Below are 21196 nucleotides of genomic sequence, written 5' to 3'. Positions count from 1 at the left end.
AAAAACAGAACATAACTTGTTGAGGAAGCTCTGATGAAGGTATACAAGAGTTTTGGAGAGGGATGGGGGTCAATGTCAAGAAAAAGTAAAAGGTTCAATGGCTGTCATATAACCAGCATAAACAAACTACTGTAGGAGTGTGTGTTTAGGGTACTCCTGGCAAGATAACCCAAGCATTGCAAAAATGGCTGGCACTAGATTTGGGAGGAAGGGGAGACGGCCTGATGTGAAGTATGCTGAAAAGCCCTTTTTTTTTTCCAGGTGTGAACTCCAGTTGCCACTCGTGTACATACAGCTCTGACAACTAAAGTGGCTGTGCAGAGAGATGCTTTTACCGCACACCTTCAGAGACTGGAACAATGAGTCACTGCAGTGAAATTGTTTTAATTTGTGCCAGCCCTCTATAGTCTGGAACGGCTCCTACATGCTCACAGCACTGCAGGCCAGCCCAGGGCTACGCAGCTGGGAATGCAGGCCTCTCTTTATGAACCAAAACCAGGATATTCCCTGACTAAAACTATTTTGAGACTTAAGCAGGCACATCACATGGTGATGGGTATTTGCTTATTTGAACATTCCTTACCTGTGAAGGACTTGCATGTATTTTGCAGTACTGGATCAGCTGAATTATGAAACATTTTTAATATTCCCTGCTTCACACAAGTAAGTTCTTTCAGGGAGAAATTTGTCTAGTAGTTTATCATTAATGGGCCCACTGATAATGCAATTTGTTTTAATTGGATGAGGGTAATTACCCGAATTAAATTAGCTATCTCATGAAACTTATCCAAATAAGAGAGTTTAAATTCACATTTTCCATAGAAGCAAAATGTTCATTACTGAGGTGATGTTGTCCTGCCCTCTACTGGGCAATACATGCAGCACAATTTTAAACACCTTTTCACTCCTGACTTCATGATTAATTAAAGGCAAGAGCACTCCAGTAATACTCTGGCAGGACTAGATAAGCTGTGAAGGAAATCATTAAGCATACACATGATATTTAGCCTCCAGATATTTCAGGACAAACTGAGCTTAGAATTTTCATGACAAAGCCACCTCTTTTGGGCTGAGTATAAACGTATAAATGAGTATAAATTTTAAACCTATAACCAAAATAACTAAGATGTTTTCACACCTTCCTGGGGCATATCTTGCATTATTCTAGAGATAGACAATTCAAAAATCAGAAACTAAGAAATTACCTCCTTTGAAAATGGATAAATGATGGCTCTATGAACATGTGGTGCCATTAAAACAAACGCTCAGCTGTATTAAGCCAAGGCTGCTGAATTAAAAGAGGTATTTAACTCAGATCCAATGACTGCACTCTTCTAGTAATTTCAGCATCACACAAAAACACAAACCTTTACATTTCTCATTAACAGAACATTACACAGTGCCTTACAGTGAAGAGTCAGTCTAGTCCACAGGCTGCTTGTATTCTGTTCTGCAGTATTTACAGCAAAGCTTAATATAATACACTGCCCTCATTGTGAAACTGAATACTTGAATACCATGCAAGTAGCATGACTGAAAACTGATAAGCCACTGTTTATTAGAATATGCACAAACATACATTTGTTTATCTGTAGTCTGAAGATTTTGCATTCCAAAACATTTGGCCAGAGAGATGAAAGAACACGTATACGGAAGACTCATGCTGCAAGTTTGTTAAAAATGAGCATATGTGGTTAATCTATTGGAAAAAGCTACAGTCAGTACATTTTCAGTTTGAATGTAAACCAAAATCTTCTCAATTAGTTATAAAATCAGCCAAGTTCTGCAAAGTAAAAAAAGTGATCAAAACAAACATATCAAATTCACCTAGGGTACATACTGACTGCAGCTTCAACTGTTTACCCTTACCTATCAATTTAGAGGGAGAAGTATCAGACTTGAAACTTAGTTTCCAAGAAGGTACAAAAAAGCATTTGAAGTCATGTGCACTTAAAAGAAAGTATTTCATGGCATACAAAAATGAAAGACTCTCTCCCCATCTAAAAAAAACCCCCCAAGAAATTCTAACCAAAGAACTCTACTGTGTGGCATAGCCAACTAACTTTATTTAAAATCTCCCTTCAAGGCACAAGCAAGCAAGCAAGGAAAAACACTGAAATGGTAGTCATTTCATTTCTTCTGCTTTCTCTCTTTTTCAAATTCAGCTATCTGGTTAAATATATCCAGTAAATTGGCAGGTAAATCCTTCTTCTGGCTTCCTGCTGAAGCCCTATTCCCATCACCACTGCTTAGTCTGCGATCCTTTCCATCAGCCCCTCTGTTACTCCCACAATCCTCTCTGGCTCTGTCCTTGCGCTCACGCCCACCACCTTCTGACCTTTCCTCACTGGCAGCCTGCCAGGATGTGTCCTTCATGGGTCCATCCAATTTAAGGGAGTGCTCCGAGTAAGCTGAGGATAAGAAGTCCATTTTGCTGACGGCATGGCGTGAGCTGCCTGAACCTTCCTGGTGGCTCCTGATACTGTCGTCAGATATCCTGCGGGCTCTGTACGCTTCTCTTTCCCCGCCATTCACGCCAGTGAGCACCGGGTCCTCCGGCCGGTCACTAAACTGCCACCTGCCCTTCCCACTGTCAGCCTCGGGACTGCGTGAAGGACGATAGTCTTCAGACCTACCTCTGCTGTCTTCTGCTCTGTTCTTTCCATAAGAGCCCCTTGGATCCTCATCTCCACCCTCCTCGTCGATCAGTTTCGTGAGGGCTCCTTTGTGGTTGATGAAGGAAGCCGACGTGTTGGCAGGAACGGGGTAATGCTCCTCTTTGTCCTCGGTTGTCCTGTCGTCACGAGACGACACTCTCCGCTTGCGCTTCTTACTGCTATGTGACGACCGCCTTCGCTTGTGTTTCCGCTTTTTGGACTTTTTGCGGCTGGCTGAGAGCATGGAGTCGCCGCTGGAGGAATCGGAGCTTGACGATGTTACAGATGAGGAGTCTGATCGTCTCCTTTTCTTCTTCATTCTGGATAGAAATTATTTTGACACACTCAAACTGCATGAGTATCTTACATTCTCCTCTAAAGGTACGAAAATAAAAGTTTTTTTTTTTTTTTTTTTTTTAAGTAAAGGCAAATAGTAACTTTAAAGAAAACAAACATCAAAAATAAACCCCAAGTGCTGGGCCAGGCTCCAGTGTGCATGATATTACCTCTTTTCTTCTCTTAAGATCTTACGCAATTTCTCGGCACTCGTCTCTGTGGCCTGTGGCTTCTCTTCCCTAGCAGCCTCCTCAGCTTTCCGTTTAAGAGTTTTCTTTAAAGCGGCCAGTTGGCACAGTGAAAGTCAAAACCACGCAAGAGAGACCAATCATGCGTGCATGGAAGCATCAGGTCACGTCATGTTTTTGTAGTAGCGTTTCCGCACAGAAGTTCCGTCATATAAAACCATTGGTAAAAACAAAGAGACCATTTCAGCAGATAGAAAATACATTAGCAGGAGTTCGAAGCATCAACACAGGACGTCAAGAATATGAGAAAGCATTTTGCAGATATCAAAATGGCACAGTTACCAGTTAGCACAAGCAGCAGAATACAAACCAGTGGAGTTTCAGTCCAAATGGGATTTTCCAGAGATTCCATTTATGCCCACCCGGTGCAATTAGGATTCAAGGTCCCACAGCAATCAGGGTTCCAATGTCCCAGATCAGAGACACAAATGACAAAAATATTTCATCAGTGTAACAAAACACTTTCAGGCTGCCCTCAACTTCTGTAAAAACATTTCACAGCAACACATATGCTAAAGAATTCTAAACAAAATAATGCAAGCTTCACTTGCCATGAGCCTGGGGAGACACCAGCTCACCTGGATGAGTGCCTGAAGCTTCCTCAATGCGTCCTCTGCTTCCTGAAACGTGTTGTCCAAGGCAATCGCTTTCTTATAGAGCCCCTCTGCTGTGACCAGCTTTTCTTCTTCCTCCAGCCTGAAGAGATGACAAGTTCCTCACTCATTCACCAAAATAGTCACAACGTCATTTTTAAAATAACCAAATGTATTGCCAGAAACTGTCTCACAAAGAATTTATTGCTGAGCCAGATGACTATAAGCTTAGTTTGAAGCCTGGACTTTCTTTTCCCCAAAAGTTGCTCATTTTCTGCTGCAGTACATTGCCATGGCAACTTTTACTGTATGTCTAACTTGTTCCAGGGCAGGTTAAATTCAGAATAATGCACCATAAACAACCTAGGCCAATCAGCTGTCAGATTCTCTGGTGTTGAAAATGTAACTTTCCAATTTATTCTGTGGAGAATGGCCTCAATATTATTTAAAAATCATCTGCATTAGAACAAAGACAAACATACCTCTCCAACTGATATTGGGTTATTCACTATTTAGATTAACTGCAATCAAGTTAGTTTATTGCTATTTGTTTTTGTAAAGGTTGGTCATATAGAACTCAAAGGCCCAAAATTTGAAAGAAATGCTGGAATACTATGATGGGTGGTATACGACACTCTGTTTACACCAACTATTATGGATAACAGATTGAAACATTGGGCAAACATGGGTATTACTGTATAGTATCCTCAGCTTTCAACAACTCAACAAACAATTTGGGGAAACAAGATCTCTTTAGATACCTTCAACTGAGACTTTTTAAAATATTAAAACAGATGGAGAGGAAGGGCTGTCTGATTAGGATGCTCACTGATGCACACATAAGGTAAGACTAATAGAACACCAATTTCCAGACTTTTCTCATCTCTACAACTGCAACGAGGTCTCTCTACAGCTTATGTTAAATCAAGATGGGAGAAAGGAGCTAACAAAATGATGACTTGTCATATACATGTAGGACACCAACACAAAAGTTCAGGCTTTAGGAGGGAATTTACCTGGGAAAATACTTTTAAGATTTTTCATTGCTCCCAAAATTAAAAGACTACAAAGCAACATTAGAGCAGGTGCAGTGTTGACAGTGTGGCAATATCTGTGTCACATTTTTTGGGAGTGCTCTATTACTTCATTATGTGTAGATGTGGTAACGAATATTGGATCAATAACCAGCTTAGAGCTTCACTTCAACGTCAGTGTAGTCTATATGGGAAACCTGCCGTCTGCATGAACAAAGTGAGATAGATATTTGTTCCAATTATTATTAGCATGTAGTTAAAAATACAAAAAAAATAAAAAATTAAATCAATCAATCACTAGTAATTGGCTGAAGATGGAACCTCCAATGATCCTAAAATGAACAGAAATAGTTCAAGAAATTTGCGTCATGGAACGTCTCACTTTCATTGAGACATGCCACTGAAAACTGGAAAAAAGTATTTGAATCAGTAATTAATTAGTTATTTTTTTGTTTTCTTCAAAATACTTTGCTTTAATTATGTCTATATCTATGCCACAAACCTAAGCCAGTGTATTTGTAATGGACATCTATAGACACAAGACACATAGACCTTGATGCTGTAAACCGCTTTGACCTTTGCCTCCACTGTGGTGACCCTGCCTTTTAATCCTGGACCCGTTTGTTTCATTGTTTTCTGTTAACAATCACTCGTAATTTTACTAATAACTAAAAAAAAGTATTTTTAAAAATTCCATGTATTTTTATAGGAACACAAGTTGTGAGAAATTTCCCAAGAATGCTATGGATATTTTGGAGCGGCTGACCAGGTCTGGGCCATTTCTGGTGTTTCTTTCCCCAATTTGCTGAAAGTCAATTTTACAGTTAGATCAAGCCTTTATACTGCAGGGATTGCAACTAAAAATAATTAAGAAAATATGTGGCTTACAAACCATCAATTTGTATAGAGAGTAATGTTATATAAAGTAATTAAAAAATAGCCAATGTTTAGCCATTAATTATGCTCTTTAAGTAAATTATCACCATTATGTAGGGCAATATACAAACCTATGGATCATCGTAGTTGACAATTTTCTTACAGCATTCATTAATACTTCTTGCTATTATAACTGTTTTAGCCTACAAGCATTACTCGCATTTACACAGTAGGCTAGGATTTCCTCTACTGAAAACTAAGCCACTCAAATTTCACATTATCATTGGCTATTTGCCACAAAAGCCACATTTTTATGTACATATTACAGTGAATTAATCTTAGTGCAAATATCTAAACCTGGGTAAACAAAGAAAGTTGTTAAACATCGTTGCAACATAACAAGTGCAAGTGCAACTAACTTAAGTTTTTAAAAGCTGGAACTTAATCAGAAACCCCAGCTAAGTTGAACATGCTTCATGAAAAAGAACCCTGGCCCAGCCAGCTTGTGTGTGCAAGGAATGCAGGATGTAATACTATTCCTGGGCAACTTACTGGCCACCTCGCTCCACTAGAGTTTGGCAGAGATACTTCTTGGCATTGCGGTGGGTGGGGCAGGTGTCAAGGGCCAGCTCAAAGTCACTGATGGCTTTTACCAAGCTGCCTTTGGTTGCATACCTGCATTAGGTAAAGGGTCCATGCAAAAGAGTTCTGAAGAATGGCGCAGAGAAATCCTAACAGCTCAAGTTTCACATTTTTGTTTCTCTTAGCTGTTTTCTTTTTGTTTTTCTTAGCAGGCGGCAGCTTACAGAGCCCCACGTGCGACGAGAGCCTCAACATTGTTGGTGTCAATCTCTAAAGCCTTATTGTATTCATTCATGGCTTCCACATGTCGTCCTGACTTGAAATGATCCACACCAGCTTTCACACTAAGAAACAAGAAACAGGCATGATCTGAAACTTGTTTTGACAATGAGATCATAAGAATGCTCAGGGTTGTGTTCGTTTGTGTTTTTCTCAAGACATGACTGTCTAGTGAGAGTGACACTGTACAAACCATTTTAAGGCCCAGGACGCAGATTGCTTTTTCCGAATTGCACTTGCAAAATCATCTTCCTTAAAATGTTTACTATTTAAAAAAAGAAAAGAAAAATAAATAAATTAAAACGTTGCATATTACACTCAGAATTACAACATCTATCCACAGGATATATGTGGGAGTCTTTACCTCTGCAAACCTCTCATCAGTGAAGGAGATTTTGTATCAATAATTCCAAGATTGCCAAGCAGATAATCCACATTGGAAGGGTTGGAGAAGCCAAGCGAACTCTCCAGCAGCCTCTCATATGTCTCGCTGCTGTCACTGGCCACCTTTTCTCCACGGCTGAACCAAGAGGGCAGGAAAAGAGGGCACTAAGTGTGGAACCACATACAGGTGGCAGAGGAACCTGGCAAACACTCAACCTGTGTCTTACATGTAGTGCAGTGGCAGCTCCTCCTTGCTAATTACACCCAGTTTGATTTTGTTGAAGTTTGGAGCCAGTGAGGAAGAGTAGAGAGAGATCGTCAGCTTCTCATGATAACGGTCTATGTCCTTCACGCCGGCTGCACCAAATGAAATTATATAGGTTAACAACAAGAGTCAAATAAAAAAGTCTGATCCTACTTTTTAAATCATTAACTCTCTAGGATGATATTAATCTAAATTTATAATGTGCAATACCTCTAATCAAATCCCCAATTAGAAAATATGACAAGGGATCATCATGGTTTCCAGATGATGGTACATCTCGTATAGGACAGAGGCCCTGAGAAAATTAACATAATTTTGAGTAGGATTGAAACTGCTTCTGTTAACCCTAAACAAAAACCACAATCCTACCGTAATCTCTAGGTCTTCAATATCCCTCTCCAGGCCACCAGCCGTGCAGATTAGACTAACAAAGAAACCAAAGTCTCGGATTGATGTAATCCTTCCTATAACCATGTCTCCTCGCTCCACGTCTCTATAGAAAATATCCCTCCTCTCTTCATATGGGACGTCCATGAATTGCTCCAGTGGGGGAATGACAGCATACAGTTCTGCAACATTAGTAAACTTCATCAGCAGCATTCTTCACATACATTATAACCAGCTTTGTCTGTCCGTGTAAGCAACCTTGTGTTGCTTCTTGCCAGTCATCCTCTTCTGGTGCTGTGAACTTCCATGAGGGGGCAAACAGAAGGTCTGCCTTCCTTGCAATGAACTGCTCCACAACAGGGCTGTCATCTTCTTTATCCCTTTTATATCGGTTAGGGGGTCAAATATCGTAAAATAAAACACACAGTCACACACTACAAAACATCCAGTCTTTTTCCTGAAAAGACCTGTTTCTGAATGTTTATACAGAACAGCAACTCTCTGTATTGCCCATTAGCCTTTTGTCCTTTCTTGCTCTTTAAAACTGCTAAAATTTTAAGTCCTATATATATATATATATATATATATATATATATATATATATATATATATATATATATATATATAAAAAAATCAAATCAATGCAAAGTGTTTTTTTAAGTGCACAAAAGGTTTGACTCCAATTTATGAGAAAACCAGAACATTTATCTTACAGTCACTTCTACTAATAAACTTTCAAACATAGTTAACATAATATTTAAAAGCTACAAAGTTGTTTTGTTGGATTGTGCTGCATTTCATATTAGTTATACATCACTAGCTTTAAAACATGAATCAACAAAGAAACAACTCCTACCTTTGGTTCACAGATTTGGCAAGGTCAGCCGCAACATACTTAAAGTCTGGATTTTCACTCTGCTCACATTTTAAAAGAGAAAACAAATTTGGTCCATGACATGAAACGGATTGCCTCAGCAAATCTCTATCCATGGTCAATGACGGACTCCCAGTGGGCTGTTATGATCACATCACCCTAACGGGAAAAGAAACGTTCAAATTAGTTTGGAAAGGCAACTGCTAAATATAAACTCTGCAAAGTATGTAAACTGTCTTCTGAATGTTTTCCAGAAATAAAATGCTAAACGGTACAGCTTAATTAAGACGAATACAAAACACTACGAACAGCACTTGTGAAAAATCATATAACCACATGTAGTCAGACAGCTAGCTCTTGCGAACACTTACTTTTCCACAGAGATAAAATTCATGAATAATCCGAACACAAGTATCGCAGCGGTGCAAACATTTGTAACCTCCGGTCCTTTATCAGGGGCAGTTTACCACAGACACCAGTTACCACACCGCATCGTGAATGGTAGGCCTAGGCGTAGAAGGCACCCTTCATGCTCCAAACACTAATTAAAGTAGATCGGTACCACCATACACATACGTCTGCGAAGACGATCTAAACTAACTAGCTAGCTAGCTACCACATACAGCTGAATTTAATGCGTAAGTACTTATCCTAGCCACCTAGCTAACTCTCCATATGGAAGCATTAGCTAGCTGTTATTTCGATTGTGCGCTGGATTAAAACATCTCGGAAGCCAGCTAGCAAGTTAATTTCTCTTTACCACTTTACATACGCAACGAAACACGATGCCAGCCAGCCCTCTGTAGCTCACGAAGGCTACAAGGTGGTAGCATCGCATAGCATAAGGTAGCAGCTCTAGACAGTCTATTTTGGACACGTCACAGCAAAGTCTGTACCTTCAGATATTTCATTTGTAGGGTTCTTCAACATTGTAAATGAAATTTGTTGTCTTTATCACGAACTTGCAACGGACTACACGTTCACGGAAAAGAATAAGAAACCGTGGCAGGAAGCTAGCTAACTAGCTAGATAGGTCGGACAATCACAATAAAGGTCCTAAATCAGTAGTCATAATAAAAGTCTCAACTTTTTTTTTTGGCGGCGTCCTATATTATAATGAATATTTTACGCTGCCTCCACATACAATTTAACATATTTATGCATGCTCTTAAAATACAGAATAAATACAGGAAAAGAAAAAAAAAATCTTTCTAAGGTATAATACTACCTTTACATTTGCTTGGTGTGACATCACAATAAGCAAATTTAAGCAGCTTGTGGAATGGAATGCATTCTGTAAAGAATGCTTTCTTGCATGATAGAGTGACGCATGATATATGTGGATCAGCAAAGGGAAAATCTGTTTTTATGGTTTTATGGTGTAGGTGAATACTTGATTCTGACTGACTGGTATGTGTTGTAGGAGGAGGTTTGGGTTGTATCCATGGTAAAATCTCAAATATCAGAAGATGATACTACTCAAGATAAAGTCAATCGTTTTTTCTCTGTCAGTTATGTCTTCATAAATATTTGTTTATGTAGTGACCATGGTATAAGCAGGTTAATCCACCTCAAGACATGTATATGATTTTAAGACATTCCACGGGGGCAACCTCCAATTCACATCAGGTGGTTCTTTGCCTCTGCAGCCATGCATGGTAAGGCACAGGTTATAATATGTTAATCCTCACACTCAAGCCTTCAACCAGAGGCCTGGGAGTTTGATGGCGGGGCACAGAATTCTCACTGTTGCTAGGATTGCACTCTACTGGACAGATGATGTTATAATTCCTGGGATGAGTCAGCCCCAAGTGTCCAACCTTCACATTTTCTCAATTTTTTCTTTCTTTCCCTGGTATTTTCCAACTTTTCTTATATCTAACTTTGGATGTTTCCTTTCCTTGGGACTGCTACATCCATTACCACTGCTGTTTCCTTTATCTTATCACCATGCCTGGTTGGGTCGTCATTACTTGCTTAGCTGTGTGGATCTGGATACGCACACAGTCGTTGCCTTGTTGTTATCCACCGCTCTGTGGTTCCCCTCATATGCCTCTCATTATCCAGTATTTTATTGTTCCTCTCATATGCCTTGCATATATTCCTGTATATAGTATTTGCCAATTGCTTGTAACTCAGTGGTTCACCCACCAGCAGCTTGCATCTTAATACAAGGTACTGGATTGTCTCAGAGGCTACATTACACAGTCTGCATCTTGGGTGTTATTTGACCTAGTGCTTTGTGTTTGATCTTGTGCTACCATGTGTATGTTGCACTGTCCTTTAATCCTATCTTTTCCAGAGAAATTAACAACTCTGAGACGTGTACCAGGCTTAGAGGACTGCTATAAAAAACATGAAGCTTGGTGATTAAGGTACTTGACTAGTAATCAGTTGCTGGTTGAAGGCCCACAATGAAGTTGCCACTGTTGGGCCCCTGAGCAAGGCTTATAACCCTCAATTGCTCAAGTTGTACTCAGTCCTAATTGTAAATTTAGTGTCAGCTAAATGCCATAAAATGCATGGCCATGTAGACATACATACACACACACACACACACACACACACACACACACACACACACACACACGCACACACACAATGACAAACACCAACACAGACATGGGGAGGAGTTGAGTAGGAGGGGGCTGTGCTGTGACATAAACTAATTCCAAGATTTTTGCATTAGGATAATCAGTCATTGATGTTTCTGATAAACATTCTATGTCTGATTTCCCCAAACCCCCAAATCCAGTGCAGCAAAAAGATTGTTATATAGTGATAATTGTTTCTTTCATTAAAAAAAGTAAGGAAAAAAAATCAAGATTATAAACTGCATTTAATTTACAGTGGTGGACAGTTTCTAAAAATATAATAATAGAAGTTTAATATGTTAAGTATATTCTCATACCCAGAGTAACTGTCCAGACCAAATTGCATGGACATACACAAAAAAGAAAAAGGTTTACACAATTATTAAAAGCTGAATATTAATGGTAGTGCCACCAGAACATTCTTTTGTAAAAATCTGTTCCGATATAAAGGTGGTTTAAGCTGTTTTTTAAAAAATACACAATGGTTTCAGTGACAAACTCTAAATGCATTTCAGCAGAACCCTCATTTCTGTCTGAAACAGATTATTCAGGTTATCAAAAATCTATCCTGCCTTTCTAATGGAATTTTCAGGAGGCAGAACCTTTAATATGTATCTTTGTGTGAATTTCATTTGCACATTTTCCACACTATCCACCACAGAAAGTTACCATGCTGGTATTACTGCTACCATGTAGCCTCACAGGTACAGAGGCACAGAATTCCGCAGAATTCTGGCATGTCTGCAAATTAAGGCAATAGTGGTAGACAATGCCATTCAATGTGTCTTATAAGAAACATTCCACTCATATTTAGTTATATTTTTATCCAGGAGAAAACACAAGCTTCATTAACTTTGAATTTGGCTAAATGTCAACTTGGTAAGGTTGTAGTTAATTACCTGGGAAAGCAAGTTGGACAGGTTCAAGTTCATCCAGTTCTGCAAAAGTGCAGACCATACGAAACAGAATCTCAGACAATTCCTTGGTATGGCAGGTTATTACCATGGGTTTTGCAGAATCTTTTCTGATATGGTTTTATTTTAGACCAATTTACTTTGTTGTTTGAGAGTTTGTTTGGAGTAATGAGTGTCAGATTGCACTTCATTCTGTGAAATTGTTATTTAGTAGTGCTCTTGTGCTTTCTGCTCCAGATTCTGTGTGACCGTTTAAGATGGATGTAGATGCCAATGCTACAGGGGTTGGTGCTGTCCTTTGCAAGAGGATTCAAGAGTATAGATCATCCTGTGGGCTACTTTTCTAAGACATTTGTGAAACTTCATCTTAACTAATAGCACAAAAAACCAAACTAAAACTTCCCAAACAAAACCAGAAAACAGGGAGGAACTTTAATGGCTAAGGGGAGCCTTGGGAGAGAGACAGACTTGAGAGAGGAAAACTAGAGAAGGGAGGGGATGTGTAAAAACACAGACACCCTGGCAGAGCAGAAGAGAGGTGTAGCACAAGGGCTCACAGTCCTTGATACTCAAAGTTACCAGCTAGGCGTTTGGCTCAAAACTTTAGCAAAGACCCAATACTGAGAGACTGGGTCACTGGGCTTATATAGATCTAGCTGTTAGGCATCAAGCCTGATTAGTAATGTGCCTGACTCGAGGCCTCCCTCTGGTGGCCAGAGGGGGCCTTGGCCTGGTGCCAACCCTTACACACATAAAACAGTCAGTACATAGAAGATTACTGGAATATGCTCACCCTCAACCCTGTAGTTTTTTTTTCTAATAAAATCTACATAAATTAAATATGTTAGCAAATTATTGATTCAGCAATGACTCAGCAACATACTTAGAGTATAACCTTTTTTTTTTTTACTGTCATACTGTTACTGAAATATATATTTTAAGCTAAAATCTGGTAGTTCACTGAGAACCAGTTCTTCCTCTGGAGAGGGTGGAGTTTGGAGACCAATAATTTTTAGGAGTCAAATTTCTATCAGTCAACACTTTCAGTCAACTTTGTTAATTCTATAACTTGATGCGATGTGCACTTATAAAAATTTCAGTTGTTAAGCTCTTTATCCTCAGCTGGAGCTTTCATACTATCAATTTACAGCAAGATGCTTCAATTTACTTTACTTTTAGGATGTTTTGTAGTGCTTAATGGGCAAAATGCAACAACTGCTTGTAAGTTCATCTTCATTCCCTATATCTATATACAGCAATGATGTTACTGCAAGTAATACTGTAAAATAACAATAACACACTTATACCTTAATAAAGTTCATATCTATCTGATATTATCAATCCAATATTGTGTGTAGATATTTTGCTTGTGTTGTTAAGTAGTGTCAAGGATAAAATTATTACCTTCGAATTTAAACAGTTGCCTTTGCCTTCTCAGCATTATTTAATCATTCAATCAGTCATATGCTGGTATTCATGAATTTATGAACATAGGTTCCTAATCAAGGCACCTACAGCCTCCGTTGTCACTTTGCAGAAATGTTACATAATAGTTACACCATAACAGTCTAATAGTATACTAGAATAACAGTATAATAGTTAGATCATACAATAGTAAAAAAAGATTGTTTAAAAAACATTACCTATAAATCTACATTTTCCTTGTTATAACTTGCGGGTAGCTGTGTATACTGCATAAACAGGGGCTTTCAAATAATTATTCATCACCTGCTAAACCATTTGTTTTCTGCAAGGTAATCTCAACAGTAAATACTTAGGAGCAGTGGTGCTGTTTTAGTCATTTCCAATTGAGTTTTTAATTTGGATTGTCCAGTATTTAAACTCTTTGGAAAGCCTGACAAGCAAGACAAAGACATAACATGAGATGCCACCCAATGCTGGGAAAAGTTTCTTTCTCTTCATGTTTTTCTAATCCTGTTCTAATCCAGAATCTGTTGTCTGTGCTAATATAAGCACCTTGTCAAATAAATGCTGTAATACTAGATCTGATACATAGATCAAATGACTATGTGTGCAAAGCTATGTGTGTAATGAACATAGTTATATGAGCTATATGGTACACCAGTAAGAAGCTTACAAAAATAGTTGACATACTCACAGAGCAGAAACTAATTAATCTTCTGAGACCCAGGAGACCCACAAAAGATTCCAAAATCTCCTCTTTTGAGAATGTGGTGTCTCATATCTAACATTTGTTGCCTATTTCCTTTAAGGGAAGTATTTAGATCTAGTCTATTCCTGTTGAACTGCTCATTTAATGTGATGAAGTTGCACTTGTGAGAAAATGGAGGAATATTCATATTGAGGGAGAGTCATTGTGTGGTTGACGATTACTCTTCTTATGGATCAACGACATCACTGAGATGTTTTCAGTCATTTTGTCAAAGTTCTGAATTGTTGTCATGTTTGATTGTGGTATAAGGTTGCATTCATTATGAGAAATCTTGAATTCTGTGTAAATATCCAAGCAATATGTACACTCCCGTATCCAAATATCATGGTAAATATGACAGACAGATAAGACTCAAAGCCTTTCTTACTTTTCTCTAACAGATCATTTCCATAAAGAGCAGGTATGTTTTGGTTTCTGCTTTTTGTTGTTGTTGTTGTAATTCTTCAGGTGGTGATGTCTGTAGACACTGTCATTCTTCCCAGCACAGTGCGGGCACTGCAAGTTTTTCCTTCCTTGACTGATGGATGGCAGGTGGGCTGTCAGGCCCTCATCCATGAACACCTATGCACGTTTAGCTTTCTTCGACAATTTATCGCAGACCCAGGCGGTGTTAAGTTGTTCTGAATTCAGTGTAATTACCATTAATTATAAATGAATTCACCTATGCAATTGCTTCCCGTGACATCTATTCATTCCTTCTGATTGTGTATTTTAGAGCTGATATTTTTGTGTATTATCTTCTGGCATTGCTGATGTTTCATTGGTTTTCTGAATTTCTGTCTGTGGTTTGTCATTTTAAGCTATCACATGGTATTTTTTTGAACTAAGGAGTTTGTTAGGTTTTCAGATAAACTGTGTGTTTTTAAAATAAACTCTGCATTTCAGTCATTGAGGCCTGGCATTGCTTGTAGGAGAGCGCTCAACTGAGCCTAACAGAGCTTTCATTGGTTGAGCCACTTTCCCATCATGCCAGTCATGACACAAAAATAGATATAGTCTCATTGACAGTAAGTGCTTTAAACTGACAGGAATGTGCATTTAAAAAACAATGTCAGAAAAGTTATTTGTTCTAATGAATGTGGAGTGAATGTGGATTACATTGTATGCGGATCTCAGACTAACTGCTGCCAATGCAGGTTTATAAAACCAGTTAGGGCACCTTTTACTCTAAGCCCTATTCAGAGATTTCCAAATTTGGTTGTGCTGAAGGAAAAAAAAATACAGTGACTCTATTTTGAGTGATCCTTTTTAGATTAAATAAACACTCAGTAACATATCAATGATGTAGCATCTGAATGCATTCAGTAGATTTATCAAGAGACTTAATTAAACATGCAAATAAGATTTTTAATAATCTATTAAATTCAGTTGTTTTTCACTTTCTTTGGACTGTCCAAGTTCATATCTGTAGATGTTAACCTGAGAAGTCACCAAACATGTAACAGGTATAATACATACCATCTTAGCATACTCAGCAAGCAGTTATAGACATGTTGAGGTTTACTTGTGAGTAAACCTGATTGCAATTGCATCCAAACTCTGGTTTATTTATTATAACGATACACATACTCTGTTGAGAGTTTATTAATCATCAATAAAGGACCACTCAAAATAAAATGTTACCAAATATCCTTTTAATGGCTGGAAATTGTACATTAGAGCTAGATGGATCCCATATGAAAGTAGAAATATAGGCTTGGACAGTCCAGAAAATATTCAGTGCAACAGTCAGTGTTCTAGAATAGTAGATAACTGGCCATAGTTGACCATTGGAAAAGGATGCCTCCAAGATCTTGACTGCTTGCATCCATACTCATGATAGTTGACTTGTGGTCATCAAAGAAGGTTAGGGCTTGAACCTTAAATATCATGTATTGGATAATTGAGAAAGCTTGCGCTAGTGTCGAACACCACATATACACTATGTCTGCATTCAGGAAGTCATTTAGTGGCCTTGCCATATTTTTTTTCTGATTATGTGCTATCACTGTACCTTGTTGGCTTGTCTTTGTTTGCTTGTCTGTCTGAATTTGGCAGTCTGACAGAATCTTTGCCTTGTTTTTTTTCCACTACTCTCTGTGGTTCCTCCCATTTAGACTTGGGGATGTCTAGCTCATATACCTTGCACATGTTTCTATGTATGATCCCTGCCACTCCAATGCGTCACTCAGTGTAGTATGTCCCCATCAGTAACTTGCACCCTGCTGCTGGGTGTTGGATTGTCTTTCAGGGCTGAGGCAGACTGTGCAAAGGAGTTCCTGAAATACAAATATGCAACTTGAATCCATTTTGCGAAAGTCACATTTCATGCGGGTGTAGAAAGTCGGTATAGCAAAAAAAACAAACTAAATAAAATAAATAAATTTTTATATATATATATATATATATATATATATATATATATATATATATATATATATATATATATATATATAATGCCTTAGTATATCATCTTTAGAATATCTGAATATAAATAATTAAATAATTTTACACCATTCTATGAAAGTCTACGAGCAGACAATTCTTTAATTAATAATAAAAATGTGCAAAATTTATAGTGATAATTTGTCTATGTACCTGTGATAGTCCTGATCTAAGCTTCATCATGTGATAAATATGTACTAGAAATTGTACATTGATGATTAATACATTCTCGGAGTATCTGTAAAATTGTCTTGAATGAATCATAGGAGAGTTTGGATGCAATTGCGGTCATGTTTCATACACCAAGCAGTACTCACAATAGGAAAGGTTCAGACCAATACATGATCAGACCAATACAGTCAAAACAAGAATCAGTAATGGGAAGTACAGATAGAAGGTCAAATATACCAGGGATACAAGAGATATGCAATTAGAAATACAAAGCTTTATGAACACAAGTGAGTTATTCTTGAGTGTGAGGGTTCAGTCCTTTTAAGCATAGCCTTGATCAGTTGCAGGTGAGGTGAATAGGAATAGGTCATAATTAGGGTCATAATTAGAGAGGGCAAATCTTAAACACAGGGATGTGGTTACACACAAAAATATAAACAGAAATGCATGTGCAGTGTTGCCATGGAAAACAGTGACAGGAGAATGGGGCGGTATGTGGCATCATCTGTCCCAACAATGCCGATGGTGGGATTGTGGCAAACATATCAACAACCTGTCAGAGAAGCATATGAATACACTGAAGTAAATATTTTGAAAATGTACTGTCAATACAATATTTATATTAAGTAGATGTGTTGTTTATATGTGTTATATGAAGTAGACTTAAAGGGAACCTATTATGTTTATAATTTTTGGGGACTACTTGAATAGATTTACATGCTTAAATTTTTTTTTTTTTAATTACTTTTCTCATATGTCTTTTCACCCTCTGAAATGCTCTTAGAGACATGAAGTTCTCTGTATGTGGGCAGACTTTGGCATAATACATGTGTAAAATACTGGGGAGATTTAAAATTTAGTAAGCAAGTTAAGTGAATTGTGATCAAAACATTACAGTGTGTAATCAAAAATCCACCCCCACACTTGAACACTGTTCAACATCTAGTCATCAAACAAACAAACAAACAAACAGAAAAATCATATTTATACAAAACATTGGATAAAAGTAGCCCTGCAGCTGAATAAACCTGCAGTTGCCAAGTCAGCCTCATTAGCCGAGAAACTTGCAGCTGAGCACTGGGACTACAGTTTAGCCACAGTCACCAACTCCACACCAGAAGACTCATAGCAGCTACCTTGTTTGCTTTAGTCAGATAGGCTTGTGAATCTACAGCTTGGAGTTGGATCAAATCAACCTATCTTAGCTCATTTATATTTTTCTCATGACCTTTAGGTGGTGCTATTGTTTCACTGTTGAATTGTTCCATTTGTTAGTATTGCTTGGTAATAAACATGACTGTGACTGAATCCAAACTCTCCTGATTCATTCAGAGATACACAATACACAATCACAGATACACCAAGGTTCTACAGATACACAATTAGGACCTACCGAATAATCAGGAACTAAAGAGTTCCAAACTAAAAAATCCATCCATAGTTTTGAGGACATCAATAACTGTGAATTACACAAACATAAAGAACAAAGTCATCATCAGTAATTACAGAAATACGACCAGTAATTGCAAATTCATCAGTAACTACAGATTAATTACAGATGCAAGTACATATCAGAACAGCTCAAACAGCTATTGATCACCCATCAACAAATTAAAACACACAAATATTATCTACATTCATATCAGTAATTATTAATTTTTCAAAAATTGTTACAGATTGAACAAATGCAACATTGGCAGCCCAATCATCTACAGTTCCAACATTAACCACAGCTTCCATATCTACAGTTCAAACAATTCGACAAACAACAGCCAGAGATTCAGGTATACATTCAACATTTACAGATCCAGTATCAGTGACCTACCACCATAGTCTTTAAGTACAGATGCAGCAAAAATGCATATGCTGTGTAATGTGACAAAAGCCCTATAAATCAATCATTATCTGCACTTACAGCTACAGATGCTATAGAATTTACAAATGAAATTGTCTATGCATACACCAAGAACGCATATAACTAGTTTATCAATTATTACAGGCAAATCAACTACATTTGTATCTTCCGCTACATCACTAAAACTGACATTTACCTTCTCACCATATTCAACTTGAATACCAACAGGTACCTCTTCAACAGCTACAGTTCCAGCACTCTCTTTTCAACCACCACCAACGACAGAGCAACAGTCAACACCTACAGTTTCACCAGCCACGAATGCAGTTTCTGCAATTAAAAATATTTACCCCTACATCAACATCTGTATCACAAGCATCTATCACCACTTTAACAACCACTTCTATAACACCAACATATACAGCCTCAACATCTACAAATCAAACATTAACAAGTCCCTCACCACCAGCCACAACCATAACTATAACCTCTCCTCTAACAACCAGCGTGCAACCAACAATTCCCAGCACAACTGCTCCTCTAACAAACAGCACTCCACAAATGTCTTCTCTTACAACACCAATCCTTCCAGCAACACTCATCACAACCACTCCAACACCACCAGTTCCAAGAACAATCGCTACCATAACCATCCCTCTAACTGCCAACACTTCACCACTGTCCACTATAGCCATTCCTCTAAGAACAGCCACCACACCAACAACCTCTCCTACAACTCCAATCCCTCCAATATTAAATACAACCACCCCTACACCATTAGCAACCACAAATTCACTAAAAACAACCAACACCACAAACTCCCCTCTAACCAGCACTGCATCAAAACCAATTCCCTTCCCAACAAGTCCTCTATCAACAACAGCCTCCTCTGTATCAACAACTTCTCCTACACCTGAAACCCCTCCAACAACATTCACAACCACAACTCCACCAACAACCATCACCGCAAACACCCCTCAAACCAGCACTCCACCGACATCATTTCCAACCACAACCACAACCACTACCACTCCTCTAACAACTGCCCCCACTCTACAGACACCTTCAACAAATAAAACCCTTCAAACATTAACAACCGTCACACTAAGCACAATCACAAATTCACCAACAACCAGAACCACAAACACTCCTTTCATCAATACTTCAACATCAAATCTCACCACAACCACTCGTTTAACAACTGCCTCCACTCTACCTTTTACCACCACAAATACATCTTCAATCATAACTGCCACACCTCCACCAACAATGTCCACCTCAACTACCCTTCCAAACACAACAATCCTCACTACAACTATCCAACCGACATCAGTGTCCACCACATTCACCTCCCAATCAACAACCCACACCACAGCCACCCTTCAAACAACCACAAACCCTCCACCAACTATTACTACCACCACGACCACCACTGTCACACCTCCACCAACCACAGATATCACAACTTCAACTCTAATGATAACCACCAGCTTATCTACAGTTCACCCTACATCTGCAACAGTGACACCTTCAGTTCAATCATCCACTGTTCATACAACAGCTCTAGTAAATCTAAAGCCCTGCTGCCATCAGCTCCACTGACATGTACTGCTTGTCCTATACTAATCCTAGAATTATCCAATCATTTTCTTTATTACAAACTATAAAAGAGCATTTTTACTTACAGAACATGTGATGATATTAACAATGTACATTTTTAATTTAATAAGTAATTTGTTTTCTCTAGGTTTCAGATTTGCTGAAGCAATTGTTAGGATGAGATCTTTCACCGAACTAAATAGTGATGCAGTCAAATCACTTATACAGATGGTAAGTTGTCAGTTTTCAGGATGCTCCCTCTTTAGTACTTTAACCACATATTTATGTGGCAATCCTTTTTTAAAGATATAGATACAATAATAGAAGATATTATAAATATTATTGGATAGAATTTTGAATAGAATTTTCATTTTATATATATATAAATATATATATTGCATTTAAGCATCAACAAATGGAGGAAAAAGGTAAGAAATGTAGACTTCAAGATTCCAATGTATTCATCACGGTATTGGTTTTTGTACTGAAAATTAAATCAAGTATATTCATTTGGATAACTGATAAATCAAAAAGTAATAACACAATTACTCACTGTCATGGTTGCAGAACATGCAGAAATAAATAAATAAAGAAAGAAAGAAAGAAAACAAACAAACATGAGGCATTTAATAAAAGTAATGAAAATGAAACCAAACATAAAAGTGCGCTTAGTGCAACAAAGGAAGCCAACGTAATGTTAATGACAGAAATGGTCAAAATAAACAGATTCAAACAAGGCTAAACATAATGACATAACCCCTGGTGGTGTGGCTACTCATAGACCAAACACACCAACTGAGGGAGATGTGGACAAGCAAAACATTAACAGGTTACAATTAACATAAGAACAATAAACACAAGTCCACATGTGCCACCGAATGCTGGTAGCTGTCAACAGGGGGACAACACCATGACACTCAAAAGTATTAT

At 38.1% G+C, this 21196-nt stretch overlaps 2 protein-coding genes across 5 annotated transcripts; one reads left to right on the top strand and one right to left on the bottom strand.

Annotated features, from left to right (window-relative positions):
* Positions 1 to 1534: 1534 nt before the first annotated feature.
* On the bottom strand, positions 1535 to 9545 carry ttc14 (tetratricopeptide repeat domain 14). Of its 4 annotated transcripts, XM_027010697.3 has the most exons (14): positions 9412 to 9545; positions 8887 to 9022; positions 8498 to 8674; positions 7900 to 8021; positions 7624 to 7823; positions 7465 to 7549; positions 7217 to 7346; positions 6970 to 7125; positions 6799 to 6870; positions 6551 to 6670; positions 6297 to 6419; positions 3820 to 3937; positions 3164 to 3267; positions 1535 to 2977 (listed from the first exon to the last, which is right to left on the bottom strand). In XM_027010697.3, the coding sequence occupies exons 3-14, from the start codon at positions 8629 to 8631 to the stop codon at positions 2131 to 2133; spliced, it is 2211 nt and encodes a 736-aa protein (XP_026866498.2). In that variant the 5' UTR covers positions 8632 to 8674; positions 8887 to 9022; positions 9412 to 9545; the 3' UTR covers positions 1535 to 2130. The 4 variants fall into 4 exon arrangements, with proteins under 4 accessions (XP_026866498.2, XP_026866497.2, XP_026866499.2 ...); XM_027010696.3 differs by lacking the exon at positions 8887 to 9022; XM_027010698.3 differs by lacking the exon at positions 8887 to 9022 and having other exon boundaries at positions 2840 to 2977; positions 3164 to 3248.
* Positions 9546 to 10449: 904 nt separating this feature from the next.
* On the top strand, positions 10450 to 20394 carry LOC145653855 (uncharacterized). Its single transcript, XM_081708411.1, has 4 exons — positions 10450 to 10890; positions 12261 to 13244; positions 18489 to 18596; positions 18896 to 20394. Exon 4 carries the CDS (start codon positions 18989 to 18991, stop codon positions 20267 to 20269), a length of 1281 nt encoding a protein of 426 aa, XP_081564537.1. The 5' UTR covers positions 10450 to 10890; positions 12261 to 13244; positions 18489 to 18596; positions 18896 to 18988; the 3' UTR covers positions 20270 to 20394.
* Positions 20395 to 21196: the final 802 nt, after the last annotated feature.

The sequence above is a fragment of the Electrophorus electricus genome, chromosome 26, assembly GCF_041902795.1.
Source record: "Electrophorus electricus isolate QZ-2024a chromosome 26, ASM4190279v1, whole genome shotgun sequence".
In the NCBI taxonomy this organism is placed as follows: Eukaryota; Metazoa; Chordata; class Actinopteri; order Gymnotiformes; family Gymnotidae; genus Electrophorus; species Electrophorus electricus.
This window is presented reverse-complemented; position numbering and strand designations above follow the sequence as displayed.

Bases quoted from the DNA above. Each gene is read 5' to 3' on its own strand.
- LOC145653855 (XM_081708411.1), top strand. From the start codon at position 18,989: ATGCAGTTTCTGCAATTAAAAATATTTACCCCTACATCAACATCTGTA.
- ttc14 (XM_027010697.3), bottom strand. From the start codon at position 8,631: ATGGATAGAGATTTGCTGAGGCAATCCGTTTCATGTCATGGACCAAAT. The intron at 7,347-7,464 runs GTATTGCACATT...CATTTGGTGCAG, and splicing joins AATTGGGGATTTGATTAGAG to CCGGCGTGAAGGACATAGAC. The intron at 2,978-3,163 runs GTAATATCATGC...ATTTCTATCCAG, and splicing joins ATCTTAAGAGAAGAAAAGAG to AATGAAGAAGAAAAGGAGAC.